The following is a 17,849-nucleotide window of genomic DNA, read 5'->3' on the forward strand; positions in this document are numbered from 1 at the left end:
AAAGCCTGTCGCTTTCTGCCCTTACCCAAGCTTCCCTCAGCCCAAGAGACAGCCTAGCCATTGGTCCAGCATGTTTTCAGGTTGTTCGGTTTGCCTCTTGACATTGTCTCTGACCGTGGTCCACAATTCACCTCCCGGTTTTGGAGAGCTTTCTATAAGCTCATTGGAGCTACTGTCAGCCTTTCCTCGGGTTTCCACCCTCAGTCTAACGGTCAAACGGAACGGATCAATCAAGACCTGGAGACGACCCTGAGGTGTCTCGTGTCCGCTAACCCTGCGACCTGGAGCCGTCACATCGTCTGGGCTGAGTACGTGCACAACACCTTGCGCTGCTCCTCCACAGGAATATCGCCATTCGAGTGCCAGTTCGGGTTTCAGCCTCCACTGTTCCAGCAGCAGGAGCTCGAGGTGGGGGTTCCCTCCGCAGAGAAGTTTGCCCAGCGCTGTCGACGGACCTGGAGGAGAGCGCGGCTGGCTTTACAACGAGCTTCTCGGCAACAACGGATCCAGGCCAACAAGCGGCGCAGACCGGCTCCTTCATTCCGTCCTGGTCAGAGGGTTTGGCTTTCTACTCAGGATCTCCCGCTGCGGGTGGAGTCCCGCAAGCTGGCGCCCCGTTTGATCGGTCCCTTCATGGTGTTGAAGAAGGTCAACCTGGTGTCCTACCGTCTCCAGCTGCCTCGCTCCATGCGGATTCATCCCACCTTCCACGTCTCCCGGCTCCGGCCAGTGGCCATCAGTTCCTTGGCGCCTGCCACGAGGCCTCCCCCTGCTCCCCGCATCATCGACGGCCAGCCTGCCTACACGGTCCATCGCCTGATGGACTCTCGCCGGGTTCGCGGGGGCCTCCAGTTCCTGGTGGACTGGGAGGGATATGGTCCGGAGGAACGCTCCTGGGTCCCGGACCGGAACATCCTGGATCGCGACTTGGTGCAGGACTTTCTTCGTCGTCGCCATGGACCTTCTGGGGGCACGTTGGGGGCCGTTCCTGGGGGGGGGGGGTCCTGTCAGGAATGACCCAGGTTCTGTCTCGCCTCGCCACCAGAGGGCACCATGAACTCTTAGTTGTTTCCTTCTTTCTTCCTAATCGTACTCACCTGTGCATGGTTATATGCCTGCTATTTAAGTGGTGCTTAGTTTTATGTCGGGTGCTCAGTCTTGAGTTTCACACTGCCTTGTGATCCTCTTGCCGGCCTGCTAGCCTGTATCTGTGCTGTTGTTATTTTGTTTGTTTCTAGCAAAGTCTATCTTTGTGTTTGCAACCTATCCTCTGCCTGAGTTTGCCTTCCTGCAGTTGGGTTCACCCAGTGCCACTCGTCATAATTGATGTACGGCCCTTGCAGTTTCAACATTGTGGGCCTCCCTCCCGCCTTGGTGCTGCTGCTGATCATCCTCCTCCTCTTCCTCCTCCTCTTCCTCCTCTTCCGGTGGTGCACCAAGGCCTGGTGGCATTGGCTGGGTCCTGAGGATGGCAAGGTTATAAAGAAATCAGCACACAACTATGAAGAGGGAGACTCGCTCAGGCGAGTACTGCAGGGCTCCTCCTGAGTGGTCCAGACAGCGGAACCATTGCTTGAGCACACCGATCGTCTGCTCAATGATGTTCCTGGTGGCGAGATGGCTCTCATTGTACCGCAGCTCAGCAGGGGTGTTGGGGTTACGGAGCGGTGTCATCAGCCAGGTGCAGAGTGGATAGCCCTTGTCCCCGAGGAGCCAACCACTTGGCTGATGCGGTGCCTGGAAAAGGTCTGGCACACCAGTCTGGCACAGCATGAAAGCATAGTGGCTGCCGCCAGGATAGCGGGCATTGACAGCGAGTATCAGCTTCTGTAGTTCCAGACCAACTGGACGTTTAAAGAGTGGAACCCCTTGCTGTTTCGGAAAATCTCTGCATTCTCATGCGGTGCTCGCAATGCCACATGCATGCAGTCAATGGCGCCCTGCACCATGGGGATGCCCGCTATCCTCGCAAAGCCCAATGCGCGTTCATGCTGTTTGGCCCGGGTCATCGGGAAAGAGATGTACTGGCGTCTCCTTTTATAGAGGGCATTTGTGACCTGATGGATACAGCAATGGACTGCGAACTAGGGAATATTGGCGATGTCCCCAGGAGCTGCTTGAAAGGAGCTGGTGGCATAAAAATTCAGAGCCACTGTGACCTTCACTGCCACCGACAGAGACGTCCTGGTCCTCAATTGAGGCTGCAGATCTGGCTGCAGCAGGTGGCAGAGCTCAGTGACCACCTCCTCGCTGAAGCACAGCCTGCGCAAACACTGCTCCTCAGACAAATGAATGTAGGAGAATTGTTCCCAGAATACCCTGGGAGGGTAAGGTCTCCTGTGCAAAGGCCTGTTGGCCCTCCTCTGTCTGGCCATGATTGTCACTCTCTCTCTGCGTCTCTGTTGCCTCTGATTCTGCAGGCGCAGGACGACGCCCCAAATCAGTGCAGCCCCCATATTCCCTTAACAATCGAAGTAATGAAGGTCAAATCCAAAAGTACCTGCAAAGTGATTCTCAGTAGCCAAAACTACTTCACACAGCATTGACTCTATGCAGAAGTCTCTCTCTCTCTCTCTCTCTCTCTCTCTCTCTCTCAGAATCTCTCTCTCTCTCAGAATGAGTGGTGCAAAAATGTCTACCACAGAAAAAGGCAGGAAGAGGGTGCTTTTAAATAACGCTCCCCCAGCCCCTCACCGACTGGGAAACGTTTCAGTCTCCCTGTCGTTGCTTGCGGCAAGTGGAAAGGAGGGGGGCACCACTCAATATCCGGTCCGGGACGCCACCAGGGCATTGCACGCTCAACCGACGTCACGATCTGCAGGCGCAGGAGATCGGGGCGGTAAACTTTTGCACCGCCGCAAAAACTAGTCAATTTTGTGAGTGGCGCAAACATTGCCGTGCCCGGGTGCTAGTTGCTTTGCGCCCCATTAGCGCCCTGTTAGGGTGCTAACGGGATTCGCAAACCAACCGAATTTTCCTCCTTGATCTCTCCCAGCCCCCCATCGATGATCCCCCCCCCCAGTCCCCCATTGATGTTCTCCTTGACCCCCGATCTCTCCCAGCACCCCCATCGATGTCCCCCGACCACTCCAGCCACCCCATCGATGCCCCCTGAACCCCGATCTCCCCCAGCTCCGACACTGATGTCTTCCCGACCCCTCCCTCCCTCCTCTGCGCTCCCTGGCTGCAGCCTGCTACTGCAGGCCTACTCGCCTGACAGCCAGTCAGCCTTTCAATCTGGCTGGCTGCAGCCGTGAAACGGATTCCAAAAATAGTATTCAGGTCCTGCCGTTAAATTTGACCCAACTGCCAAACTTCCCCGCTCCCACTCCGCCTCCCCTTTAATAGTGGGGATTTTATTGCAATTTTCCATAGAAAATAATTCATGATGCCTACATCTCTTTTATTGGAATTCTGGAATATTCAATAAACTTTTACGTATAAAAATTAAAGAGAATTCCTGAAAAATATTTGTACACATGGGGCTGGAATCTTACCGGTGCTGCAATTATGAGTTTGGAGGCAGGTCTGCTGTCAAAATGGCAGTGATTGACAGGGGGGCAGAAGTCCGCACTGAACTCGCCTCCTTGTTAATTTCTCAATTGTCGGCTCTGCCTATGGTTTGCAGACCCAGCACTAAGCGACGGGTCAGGCAATTGAAATACTTAAGCTGCTTAAAGGTAATTAGGCAGCATTTTACCAGGTCCAAAAGATTTTTCCATGTTTTTTACGAGGTTCCCGTCACTTGGGGGTCACGTCAGGTAAGTGTGTCGGGTTCTCTATGACTCTCCATTGCTGTGAATAGGTGACAGCTGCAAAAGTGGTATAAAAGCTACCATTTCACAGCTATTCACTTTCCAATGTCAGAAGCTTGAGCCTTCAGGATTTGGAAGACACTTTTGAGCTGTATGCAGTTTGGAAGTGTTTGGAGTAAACTCTCTATCCACTGTCACCTCCTTGGAGCAACCTCTCTCACCATTGACAGATCGCTTCTGTCATCTCAACTTCAGCTGCCATCTATTCCGGCAGCATCGGTACCCTTGAAAAAATCTCACCTTGGTCCTCACAATCCCACCATGATCAGCCCCAACACCAACATCACCAGGCACATCAGCAGCAACCACCAACAATCACTTGATGCTGCACAGGGCATCAGTACCCGACCACATTGCTGCCCGGGATGCTAGCGATGGCCTCAACATGGCCAGATTTACTTCACTTGACGCTGACTGCCACATGGTGCGCCAGGTTGGCACCACCCCACAACAACACCATAAAGCATCCCTACAATGTCCAAGCCATTCCTTTCACACTCATCACCATTGCGAGGGGTACCGTTATGTCTCACCATTCACTGCAACTCACTAAGACACTTCCAAAGGTGCACACCAATCTGTCCAAGAAGGCAAAGTGTTGAAAATAAAGGTTTCAATCTTTGACACCACATTAACAGAAACTTTACATGAACATTGAATAAAACACCCAAGTGGCTCCCCTTGTGTGTTGTCATCTCAACTTCAGAGATGGGGAAGTGATAATGTAGATAGATAGAGAGGGATGGGTGGAGGTGCAAGGTAAGTTGGTGTGAGTAAGGATGTGCAGGAGTAGGGTAGGGAAGGCAGAGTGATGGGGATATGATGAGCGGCACAGCAGAATGAGATTGAGTGTGGCTTTGCAGTAACGTTTCGTGATCTACTGAGATCATTGAAAGGTTTGCGCCACTGCAGCCTAGTCCTCCTGACGACATCCCTGCTGTGTCCTCCTGTGCAATGTGCAACCAGGCTGTGTTGGTATCCTGGGGAGGCGTCTTCTGCCCATTGGAAGGGAAGAGAACCTCCCTGCGTGCTGTGACTCCCTCCATAAACTTCTGGAGGTAGTCATGGGATAGCCTGGGTGCAGCAGTGCACCTTTGTGCAGTGCTTGTTAGTGTTTGCAGCACCTCAATGCTGCAGAACACTGACAGCAGAACTGTCAAAATGAATTTGAACATGGCCCCTTTAAGGAAACCGGCTGATGATGCATCATCAAATTATGTCATCAGACCCGCTTCCTTTCAATTGGCCGGGAATCTCGCAGGGCAGGCTTAAGAAGCTCTATTAACGTAAAATCATGTTGGAGGCCTGGATCCAGACAACTGCGGGGGTCGGCACCCGCCATGGATGTCATCCGCCATGGACCCGCCGAGGTTGGTAAAATCCAGCCCATATTTTCTGTTGCTGAGAATCATTTGCCTAAGTTTATTTTACAGAATTCAGGCCTTCGAGTAGAAATACAAAGGCTTGGATCTGTGGATCACTCTTACTTTCTATTCCTGGCTAAACAGTAAACTTAATTGTTAAATAACAAAAAAGAATTTGTACAAAATACACTAAACATTTGTCCTTATTTATAACAGTAAGTCTACGTAATGTTATTTTATGTAGTAATTTTTGCACTCGTTAGTAAAAAAATCATCAATTTCACACATTTCCTTCACCTTATCTATCCAATGGTATATGTTTGCAATTGCAGTAATTGAGGAACTTTTAATCTGTTTTCTTTCTGCTTTGACTAGATAGGACATTCATTGGTTTTGACCACAATATCTTAAAAATTGTATTTTGAAAAAAATAGCTAAAAAGACATTACAAATAAACTGTCTACCACATACTAAACTTATTCTGATTTATTCCTTCGAACCTAATTGAAAAGGTTCAAGAAACGATAATAATTGTTTTAATAACTATTTAATTATACATTAATTCAAATCTGAGGCACAAACCTTTGGCTCTTCTCTGTGGCCTGTTGCACGGCCTTTCTGTGATCTCCGTAGCACTTTAGAAGACCTATAATGGTCAGGTTGGCTATCTATCAATGAGCCCATGGAATATCGCCTATCAGGTGAAGTATCCAAATGTGGCCTGGGGACAACAATGTTTACATTATCTTGTAGAAAAGAATATGCACTGGAGACTCCTCACAAGTAAAAATTAAATTAATTTAGAAGGCAGAGCGATTGCACTAATTTTATTGTCATAAAAGCTGAAATTTTAAAACAAAATACAACAGTGACTATACTTCAACGATATTCCATTGGCTGTAAACTGCTTTGGGATATCCTGAGGACCTGAAAGATGTTATATAAATGCAAGTTATTTCTTTCTTTCTTTCTAGAAAACAATTTTGCCCATGAGTGGTGCCCATCAAAGTGGCTGAGCCATCAGTGCATGAATTTAAAAAAACCATCTGTGGGTGCATGCAACATCAACTTTATTTTATTTTCCTCCTGGCCAGTCTTCCTTCCAGACCCTGAAGAAAGTTTTTGTGGCCTGGTACCAGTCTGTAGGCATATTTATTGCAGAGTTCTTGTGGGTTGCTGGTCATTCAGTGTGCAATGTGCCGCAGGTGCTTTTGCCACATTGCACTCGGAGACTTATAGGGGGAAAAATTCGGTATCGCCCCATTTGGGGCACCATTATCGGCCGTGCGCAAAGTTTAGCACCTGGCGCTAATTATCGCCTCCGACAGCAAACTTGGCTTTTATCGCCCCTGGAGGTGATTGGAGCGCTAAATCAGGCGCTTCACACCTGTCTTAAGGCGCAAAGGCCGAGGAGCGAGGTGCTACCTCAGAGTGCTGGCGAAGCAAAGAAGGGCAAATCAAAATAAACCTGCAAAGTGCTGCTCAGTACTCAAAACTCCTTCACACAGCGTTGAATCTCTCCAGATGTCTGTCTCTCTCTCTCTCAGAATGCGTGGTGCAAAAATGTCACCGACAAAAAAAGGCAGGAAACAGTCGCCTTTAAATAGCGCTCCCCTAGTCCCTTTCTGACAGCATAACGCTCCCCTCAACCTGTCGTTGCTAGCGGCAGGCGGTAAGGCAGGGAGCGCCACTCAATATCCAGTCCGAGGCGCTAACAGGGCATTGCGCACTCGACTGACGTCACAATCTGCCGGCGCAGGAGATCGTGGCGGTAGTGTTTAGCGTCGCCGCAAAATGTCTAGTTAATTTTGTGAGCGGCGCAAACATCGCCGCGCCCGGGCGCTAGTTGCTTTGCGCCCCATTAGCGCCCTCTTAAGGCGCTAACGGGAAGTGCAAACAACTGAATTTTTCTCCCATAGTCCTGTGAATTCACTGGATGATGTGCAGGCACTTTGCCATATGCTCTAAAGATGTAGACCTGCATCTGGCAGGCATTGTGTAGGCATGTTACATTCTGAGCATGTCGCCATATGGCAACATACCCAATTATACACCAAAAGTTATTCATGATGAGCATAATTTTTTTCATTTATTATTGTTCAAACAATTATAAAGATCTATTTTTTTAAATGTTGATTAGTTTATTTTAAGCATGCAGTCTGATGGATGCTGAATACTGCAAACTGTTATTTTTTCCTTCAAATGGATTACACGTCCCATGATGCCCCACACACCTGCCCAACTATATTTGTAATGTTATGATGGTAGAAACGCTAACCAGTGTGAAGATTTTTTCATTTCATTAAAGTAAAAGTTACTCTATAATAATGGTGAATAATTCAGGAAAGAAAGAACTTCTTCCTTCTTCATGATACCTAAAATCCTTCACATATAATGAATGGGGTAGTGGCTATGTTACTAGACTAATAATCCAGAGAATGTGAGTTGAAATCTCACCATGGCAGTTTGAGAATTTGAATTCAGTTTAAAAAATCTGGAAATTAAAAAGCTACTTAAACAAATGACCATGAAGCTGTTGAACTGTTGTAAAAGCCCAACTGGTTCATTAATGTCCTGTAGGGAAATAAATTGCTGCCATAACCCAGTCTGACTTATATGTGACTCCAGTCTCCCACTAATGTGGTTGACTTTTAACTGCCTTATGAAGCCACTCAGTTTAGGGCAACTAGGGATGGGCAATAAAAGTTGCCCTTGCCAGTAATGCACAAAGATCTATTGAATTGTAGTCATTGTTGTTAAGTGGGCAAATCTGGCAATCAATTTGAATACTACATAATCCCACAAATAGCAAATGAGAATGAGTACCAATTGATCTGCTCTGGTGGTATTGTTTTAGGGAGGAATATTGCCCAAAACGCCAGAAGAACTCCCCATTCTTCTTTTGAATAGTATCATAGGGTATTTTGTATCCACCTGAATAGATAGACTTGGTTTAATATCTCATTTGAACGACAGCATCTCAGACAATGCGACACTCCCCCCAGTAATGCATTGAACTGTCTCCTCTGATGATATGGGCAAATCCTGGACGTGGTTTAAATCCACAACCCTCTGACTCAGAGGTGAGAGTACTATCAGCTAAGCTAATCTAAAACAGTTTAAAATGTGAAAGAAAGTTTTTATTTATCTTCTTTAAAAAAGTTATCTTAATAGGTTTGTTCTTTCCAGAAGCCAAGAGGATACTGGTTTTATATTTAATTACCATTTTAACTTTATTCAACTTTATTATTTTCAGAGTAACATGATAATTGTTTTTTCCTATGGACTTGATAAAAAGATAGAGGCACTGCAGAGGACTTCCTGCTGTGTCCAGCTCATGTTATATTGCAGAAACAACACTTTTTTTTAATATCACCTGAGGGGGACGCTTGCAAGTGACAGCTATCCTGGCCTGTCCTGATGGGCGAAGCCAGTGAGCGACAGTTGCCCTAGTCTGACTCAGAGGAAAAGAGAGTACAAAAATATTTCAGTTAGTTCCTCGCTTAATATAATGATAAAGTAAGTTGCTGATTGACTATGATAATTAATTAAATTGTTTACTACATACAGTAATTAATTACATTACTGACTTGTTTTAGTAATTAATTGGATCAATTTAATAGCGAACTAAGTCATTTAATTTAAGTAATCCATATATTTAATCCATTTTATAAATTAATCATTTCCTTATTGCAATTAATAATCAAATTGGACTCTCAGGGGGAGAAATTCGGTATAGCCCCGTTTGGGGCGCTAAGGGCTAAAAATTGAGTAGCGCCCCATTTTAGCGCCTTGGAAAAATTAGCGCCCCCGAGCTGGAAATTGAGTGGTTGTGCCCCAAGAGGGAAGCGGGGTGCTACTGGATTGGGGTGCTGCGAGTCAATATCGCAGCGCTATATGCCGCAGAGCCAAAGCGGCATGTCGCGCCGCGGTATTGCAGGCCTTCCTCCCCTTTTTAAAGGGGAGGGGCCTTGCGCAGCACGACCCGGGGCCCAGCTGGGCCCCTGGGGATCGGGAGTGGCGGCAAAAGAGCCCAGCACTCAAGAGAAGTTTCCTTAAAACAGAGATGTAGTTATAAATGAACTAATTGAGGGCTAGAAAAAAGGGGGGGCCGTTCAGGAGGCTGGGGATGGGAGTGCTGGCAGGCGGCCAGCAACAAAAATAGCTGCCTCACACCTCGTCTTTAAATTGCACCACAGGTAAGCCCCCCTGACCCCGTCGGACATAGCGTCCGGCGGTAAGTCAGCGGGCGCTCCCGAAGATCGTGGCCGGGGCGCTACTGGTTAGCACTGCCGCACCCGGGCGCTAGTTTCTTTGCGCCCCATTAGCGCCCCCGCCAGGTGCTAAGGGAAAGTGCTAACATACCAAATTTCTAGCCCTCAATTAGTTCATTTATAACTACATCTCTGTTTTAAGGAAATTACACATTAACTGTTTATATAATTGAAAAGTTTGCATCTGGTATATGTCCATTGGGTCTGGGAAAGTGCCGCTAGGTTTATAGGGTTCAAGGCATTTTGTTTGACTCAAATAAATTATTCAGTAAATATCATATAAACAAAATAACTGTCAGTTAAAATTGTTTACAATCTCTTAAAATAAAGCAATTAATGAACAACCACAAAAGCAGCCAAATCAAATCCCTCAAAATAATTGAAAGTCCTTTGAATGGTCATATTGGCTTTCAAATTATTGCACTCTTTACTCCTAAAAATAAAAATTATAATCGACTACACTCACAAAAATTCAACAATCTAAAAAATAAAATCAAAAAATTAACCATAAGCGTACCATTTCCATATTCCAGTACTACCAAAAACTTTTCACTATTTCAAGGTTCTTGTGTTTGCCTCCTGTTCTGTTCCCAGTACTTAGATCTTGATCTAAGCCTTGGAATGCGATATTTTCTATGTTTCTGCACACCTGCAACCTGAGAGTTCAATGCATCTATGTGTTACTGTGTTGCCCATCAGTAGCGTGTGAAGGCATGGTCACAATAGGAGGGAATTTTAATATGGGTGAGCACGTGGGTTTGGGTACAGGTGGGGGGTGAAATCCTGGAAAAAATGTGAGCGTGTAAGGAAGCCAGTTCCAACCCGCAGACTTCCACATTTAACTGCCCATTAGGCTGTGTGTGAGCAACCCACTTGGGAGAGGCGGGTTGTCAATTTCAATATGTTAATCATTCAATTGCAGCGATATTAACGTGGGTTTTGGAGTTTAACTTTGGCTCCATGGGTTTCCCAGGCTTCCTGGAACTCACCAATGAAAGCAAGGCAAGAAGAAAGTGGTAATTGACGGGGCTGAAGCCATGATAGGGAAATATGCCAATACGTACTGTGTACTCACAGCTGCTTTCTTACCTGCTTGTGTGAAAGGGTTTGTTCACAATACTTGTGCTGAGGGGTTACCTTACACGCTTTGTAGGTTACTTTACACACTTTGGAGATGTCATCTAAACTTTGGAGGTTCGGAGGTTGGGTCTGCACTTTGGAGCTCTGAACTATCAGATCAACGTGGGTGCCATTTACACTGTGTTACCTTGGACCTCAGATGAAGACCAAGATGGCCACCAGCACCAGGAGCAGCAGGAGCTGCAAGAGCAGCAAGATCTGCACCAGCAACAGCTTGCTGCTCACGGACCTGCAGCTCCACAGGAGAGAGGGGATCAGCAGAGAGGTGCAGCTTGCAGGAGGCCATACCCGGCACACAGGGTCTACAGGCAGAGGATAAATTCCTCAACATGTTGGAACATCAGCGTCTCAGGAGCCTCAGGGTGTCATGTCAGGTGGTGGCAGACATTTTCAGCCTTCTGGAACAAGACGTGCTGCCAACTGGATCTGGTGGCCACGCTTTACCAGTGGCTGTCAAAGTCACCACCGCCCTCAACTTCGTTGCCTCTGGATCCTTCCAGGGCTCATCCGAAGACAGTTGCAGGATCTCGGAGTGAGCTGCGCACAAATCCCTAAGACCAGTAACTGATTGCTTCTTTGCCAGGGCCGTCAATTATGTTAACTTTGTCTGCGATGACACCAGTCAGAATGAGCAGGTGCTCGGGTTTGCAGCTCTGGCTGACTTCCCACATGTGCAGTGCGCAATCGACTGCACACATGTGGCAATTAAGGCACCCATAGATCACCCAAGAGTGTTTGTCAACTGCAAGGGCTTCCACTCCATCAATGTGCAGCTGGTGCGCAACCACAAAAAGATCTTTATGCAGGTGTGTGCAAGATTTCTGGGAAGCTGCCATGATGCTTTCGTCCTGCGGCAGCCCACCCTCCCAAACATCTTCGCACCTGGAAGCAGATTTACCGGCTAGCTGCTCAGAGACAAGGGATACCCACTTAAAACATGGCTGATGACACCTCTCAGAAACCCGAGGAATGAGGCACAGGAGCGATATAATGGATGTCATATGACCACCAGATGTGCCATCGAATAAGATCTGGAGGTGCCCTTCAGTAAACACCAGCCAGGGTCTCCAGAATGGTCATGGTGTGCTGCGTTCTGCACAACTTTGCATGAGGTTTGGACCTGCAAGAGGAACAAAGCACAGAGCACAGAGCCTCCTCGGACGATTCTGAGGAGGAGGAAGACGAAGAGGAGGAGGGGAGGAGGAGGGGAGGAAGAGGGGAGGGGGAGGAGGAGGCGAAAGGTGATGTAGCCGATGCACCACCAGTGGCGCACATTGCTGCCCGGGATGCCCTCATTATTGCGAGGTTCACTTAGATCCACCACTGCACTCATCTAACAACCACATGCAAAAGCCGTTTTTGCGCTCCCCCCGCCCCCTCCCCACCCAATGACGTGAAAGTGTGCAAAAGAATAATATTTATGTGGCTCACATAAAAAAAGAAACTTAACATTCTAACAATGTGTAACTCACCCTTGTGCGACTGCAAATCTTTACTTTTCCTTTTCTTACCACTTCTACGAGGTGCAATCCCTGTGGCTTCAGCAGAAGTAGAGGCAAGCTGCTCAGATCCCTGCTCTGACAGCTGAAATGCTCTTGGGCCAATGTTTTCTGTGTTTTTGAGCCTGTGAGGACCCTGTAAAAGACTGACCTCCACCTGCACCTGTGCAGGGGCAAACTTGGCCATCGGGACACGAAGCAGCATGTGGGGTGCTGACTGGGGTGGGTGTGGGGCAACGGGTGAGAAGAGTCCCCTCTTCCATGTCCCCTTTCACCATCATACCTCTCATGACCCAGCCGCACTTCCCTGCTAGCAATGAGCTGGAAAACACTTTGTTGCAGATCAGTGGGACGATGAACAGCCAAGGCTAGGGCATCAGTCATCCTATTTAAGGTGCCATTCATAGTGTACAAGCCATTGGTGAATGCCTGCATGCACTTGTGTGATTGCCGAGTTTGATGCTCCATTCAGGTACGAAGACATATCATCGCAAAGGCCTGCAACATCATGCCACTCATGCTTGAGACGGAATCCTCCAATATCTCTACAAGCGTGCACAGTGTTGCTGGAATGCCTGCCAGTTCATCGCACATTCTCTGCTGCTGTTCCAGAAGTATCCTGTTCGTCGACATCCCTGAGGTACAGCATCTGTGTCCAGCTGAGCAGAGCTTAGAGACTCTGTGCCCTCTGATGCAGACACTCCACTGCTGTCCCTGTCTCCACCATCTGCTCATGCTCACTTGTGATGTGTGAGACACCAGGTGAAATCCAAACTATCTGCCTTACTGGTCCCACCGAAGTGTGAGTATCTGAGCTGGTACATGGTCTGCATGAGTCCTGTGACAGTGCACTCTCAGAGGGATTGACCACCTTTGAGGAGTCAGTGGCGGCGGCGGCCAGCTGGACCACCTCCTGTGGGACGTGTGAAGGCCCTGTGGGAGATAAAAGACATGAATGAGCACTGTCAAGGTAAGAATGTTTGGTGTTATCAATGATTGGCCCAGAAATTCGGGTCAGAGGCTTCCCGCGGGTGCAAGCCTGTACTTACCTAGCGTGCCGGCCGTTAAGCTGTGGGCCCGCGTGGGATTCCGATCCTGGGCCTGCTCCAACTGCCAGCGCGCAGTGCTTGCGTATCCCAGGGGCGCAGTTAGTTCAATGCGTCCCCTGGGATCACGTGGGCCATGGAGAGCCAATGGCAGCAGGGAATGCTTCATTCATCAAATTGACAGGAAGAGCTGTCAATACTATAAGCCCCAAAGCATCACTAAAACTTCAAATAATTTTTTTTTTAAAAACATCATATTTTTAAAATAACTATAAATTACATAAAATAACTATTTTAAACAATAATTTAAATTAAAAAAAAAATTAATTACATTTTCTAATGGGGCTAAAAATAAACTTACCTTTCTTTAAAGTAGTTAAAAATAATAAACCTGTGGAAAAAATGTTTTAATTTTAAGTAATTCACCACTTCCCTTGTTAAAAGCAGGCCGGAGAAACCTAGAAAAAAAACGTAAGTTCCAGGCGCACGTGCTGCCTCTCCAGCGCACGCGTTCGACCTCTGAACCCCTTCCTTTAAGGGAACGGCAGTTCCGGTTTCCCGTGCATGCGCAGTGCATGCACAAAACTGGCACTTTAGTTGGGCCTACGGGTGAGTACCCCGTGTGTACTCACCTGTGGAGACCCGAATTTCTGGGCCATTATGTACATAACCTTATTTCACTTGCAGTTGACACTAAGTCAACATGAGTGAGTGTTGTATGCCATGTGGCTGTCTGATATTTAATTCTGTCATCGGGTAGCTGGGAGACCCCCATCTCCCCATCTCCGATGGCTAGGCACGCTGAGACTCCACTGATTTCCAGCACCTCCTCCTCTGCACTTGTTAGCTGTGAGATGGCTGGAGGGCCATCTCCGGTTCTCTGTCTCTGTCTTGTGTTCTGTGCTCTCTTCTCCTGTAAGGAGGGAAAGAAGAGACCTATGAATGAGAGGTATGGCATGTGTTGAACGGATGGATGGAGAGCATTTGTTGAGGGTGACTATGAGCGAGAGGTATGACATTGCATAAGGATGAAGGTGAGTGTCAGTGGTGGATGGACAGATGGGGATGTGAGGAAGTGCATAGACAGAGAGGAATAGGTGTATCTGCAAGGTAAGTTGGTGTGAGGAATGATGTGCTGGAGTAGGCTTGAGAAGACAGAGTGAGGGGGTTGGGGTGATACGCACATCAGGATGTAGGTGAATGTATCATTGCTCTCAATTTTCCGGCTTCCTACATTGTATCCATGAGTGTGGCCCCACACTCCTGCTGCTGACCTCCTGTGCCACTTCCAACCACGACTCCTTGGTGTCCCCAGCCAGCTTCTTCCTTCCGTCGCTAGGGAACAGTATATCCCTCCAGGTCCTCACAGCCCCCAGCAGCACATCCAGGGAGGTGTCTCTGAACTGAGGTACAGCCTTTGACCTTGTTGCACTTTATTCTCTTTGGCTTCCAACTCCAAACTCCCTCAAATTGCATGTTTGGCTTTAAATACTGGAGTTGAAATCACGTCATGTGGGTCGTCGTCACGCCTGCTCATATGAATTGGTCGGGAAACTCCGAAATCATATGGTAATGCAGTGACTGGGTTAAAAAGCCACTGACAGGTGCACTGCACTGACTTCTGGGTTTCCCGTGCGCTACTGGATCTCCCCCGCTCCCAGCACAATGCAAACTTAAAATCCAGCCCAATGTTTTTTAGGCTTATGCACATACTCAGTGCTGCTAAAGTAGTGCCTTTATGCATGCTGACTACTCATAGAAGCACAATAAGTCCTCAGGAAAAAAATGTAATAGTAAGAGATCAGGAATATAAATTAGAGCACATACAAAAGAGAGAGGAAACAAATGGAAGCATATATTTACAGAAAGAGACAGACAAATGAGTACAATTTTTTTTGGCTGCAGGCAGATACAGAGACAAGAAGAAAAGTGCTTCAGAACCATGCATTCAGAGCTAACAAAAGGGACAAAAAGGTAAAGAGAAAGAGCTGATGACAAGAATCAGAGAATGAGACACAAGATGAGAGACAGCTACATGAAGAGGAAGAGACACACATTTTATTTTAATTTTTGTCCATAAGCATTGCTATGGTAGATGAACAATTTTATATCATAAGTACAGTGGTATTTCAAATTACTAGGTACTTGCCCCTAATTGACATTTTACTTTCAAGTTACCTGGAAATGGCTGGGTCCAATAAAGCAACAGACTGCACTTTCATTTGTTGAACCTCAGAATGACATTTTTCAACTTCTTCCGCTAATCGTTCCTATAAAGAACAATAATTAAATAGGTTTCAACCTCTTATAACATAACAAAATGTAATTTATCAGAAAGAATGGCCTGAAATTTGCTGGTTTTAGCACTATAGCAATGACAAAATAACAGTGAATGACATTACTACTGCCACTAAAATTCCAGGAAATTATGGCATTAGTGAATAACACCATTGTTATAGCAACACCATATTAGCAATACAGCGCTGGGATATTAGCACTGCTCCACCGCAACAATCGCTGAAACCTGGAAAGGAAAGGATCGTAATGCAAACTCTGCCCCCATTGAAAACAGCGGCAATGGCTAATTTGCTGCATTTTGGCTTGTTTTATCGTTGCCTGTGGGAATGCTATTTCAGAAAGGCATTGGCAGTTCGAGCTCAATAAATCTTTCTATTGAGATGATTATGAGATAGATAACTGATGAAATTTAACACATAGTTCATCAAATGATGCCATAGCAATACTGTAAAGTCTTTCAATGACAATATAGTGTGTATATAATCTAAAAGTACAAAAATTATATCCTCTCTATGGGCTGTTTTTAAAAGTGATAAATTACTTTATTCAGATGATGGCCAATCAAGTAATTGCAAGCAGTGGACTTTGCTATTAATCACTACTCAGGTTTTGGAATTAATCTCGGATTTACCATTAGAGATGTTGAACGAATAACAGAAAGGTACAGTTAAATTCTTATTACATTTTGTGATTCGGCATGATCATTCAGGATTTGTGAATTATCAACAACATCCTGGAGATATCTGCTTGACATAAGTAAGGTAGTATATTTAACTCATGATGCCTACATAGATATTCTGTAACAGGATGTGCCACACACTGGAAAGTGTCAAATCCATATCCATTAATCTCCACAGGGTGAGTTCAGCATTTCATCTGCGGTTATTAGGGAACTGATGAGTGAAGGTAATGGGCTTTCCCTAAAAGAGGGAAAGCCAGATGGCCAATGAATGTGCATTGCTGTTACCACATATGGATGGCGGGCCTGTTCACTTTTGTATGCCTTGGAGAGAACTTCAACAGAGAAAAAAATAGGGAATCACAAAGCATAATTCAGCACTGAAGAAAAAAGGCACTTTTTTATCCCCTGACCAAAATCTCCATTGTTGATTTTAAAAGTCATCACTTGTCTTGTAGTACGATGCTATGCCTTATTTGTACAGGTCATACTTTCATCAAATGCAATAAAACCAAAAGGAAACAACCTTTGTTTAACGATTATGCTAACTGAACCTTTTCCAAAATAGCTGAACATAAAGGAGGTAGAAATCCATTATAGAAACGCAGAAACATAGAAGATAGGAGCAGGAGTAGGCCATTCAGCCCCTTGAGCCTGCTCTGCCAGCTTTAATATACTGGCATGGGTGGAAGATTGGCTATCTAACAGAAAACAGAGAGTTGGGATAAATGGTTCATTCTCGGGTTGGCAATCAGTAACTAGTGGTGTTCCGCAGGGGTCAGTGCTGGGACCCCAACTCTTTACAATCTATATTAACGATTTGGAGGAAGGGACCAAGTGCAACATATCCAAGTTTGCCAACGATACAAAGATGGGAGGGAAAGCAGTGAAGAGGACATAAAAACCTGCAAAAGGACATAGACAGGCTAAGTGAGTGGACAGAGATTTGGCAGATGGAATATAATATTGGAAAGTGTGAGGTTATGCACTTTGGCAGAAAAAATCAAAGAGCAAGTTATTATCTAAATGGAGAGAAACTGCAAAGTGCTACAGTACAAAGGGATCTGGGGGTCGGCTTTACCAGTTTTGTCGCCTTCCATTTGGGGTCACCAATGGGGTGGCCGTCTTTCAACGGGCAATGGATAGCCTAGTCAAACAGGAGAACTTAACGGACACTTTTCCATATCTGGATAATATCACCATTGCTGGTCATGACCAGAAGGAGCATGGTGCCAACCTCCAAAAATTTTTGGATGTTCTCCGTCGTCGCAACTTAACCTTAAATGAGTCCAAATCTGTGAAATCAGTACCATCAGTCAACATCCTTGGCTACTGGGTGGGCAATGGTGTCATCAAACCGGATCCAGAGTGACTTCATCTGCTTCAGGAGCTCCCGCCCCCTACGAATCTCAGTTCTCTTCGTTGGGCACTCGGCATGTTCGCCTATTATGTGAAGTGGATACCCCACTTCTCCGACAAGATCCAGCCCCTGCTTCACGCGAAGTCATTTCCATTGGAGGCAACAGCTATTTCAGCTTTCAACCTCCTCAAGCGGCAACTGGAAAAAGCCACGCTTCGTTCCATCGATGAAAATCTCCCTTTCGTGGTCGAGTGCGATGTATCGGAGGTGACGATCTCGGCTACCTTGAATCCAGGTGGTCGACCCATTGCATTTCTGTCCAGAACTTTGCAGGGTAGCGAGCTCCATTATCCTCCTGTCGAGAAGGAGGCTAT

At 46.5% G+C, this 17,849-nt stretch overlaps 1 protein-coding gene across 1 annotated transcript in view; it reads right to left on the reverse strand.

Annotated features, from left to right (window-relative positions):
- The window catches only part of ppfia2 (PTPRF interacting protein alpha 2), a 368,545-nt gene that overhangs the window by 190,391 nt on the left and 160,305 nt on the right, over positions 1-17,849 (reverse strand). The window contains exons 11-12 of the mRNA XM_086009289.1: positions 15,317-15,408; positions 5,762-5,900 (exon numbers count right to left, since the gene is read on the reverse strand). Of these exons, the coding sequence (XP_085865415.1) occupies positions 5,762-5,900; positions 15,317-15,408 (231 nt within the window). The remainder of the gene's footprint in view (positions 1-5,761; positions 5,901-15,316; positions 15,409-17,849) is intronic.

The sequence above is a fragment of the Somniosus microcephalus genome, chromosome 16 (assembly GCF_052327205.1).
Source record: "Somniosus microcephalus isolate GS21.2 chromosome 16, FLI_Smic_1.0, whole genome shotgun sequence".
NCBI classification, from domain to species: Eukaryota; Metazoa; Chordata; class Chondrichthyes; order Squaliformes; family Somniosidae; genus Somniosus; species Somniosus microcephalus.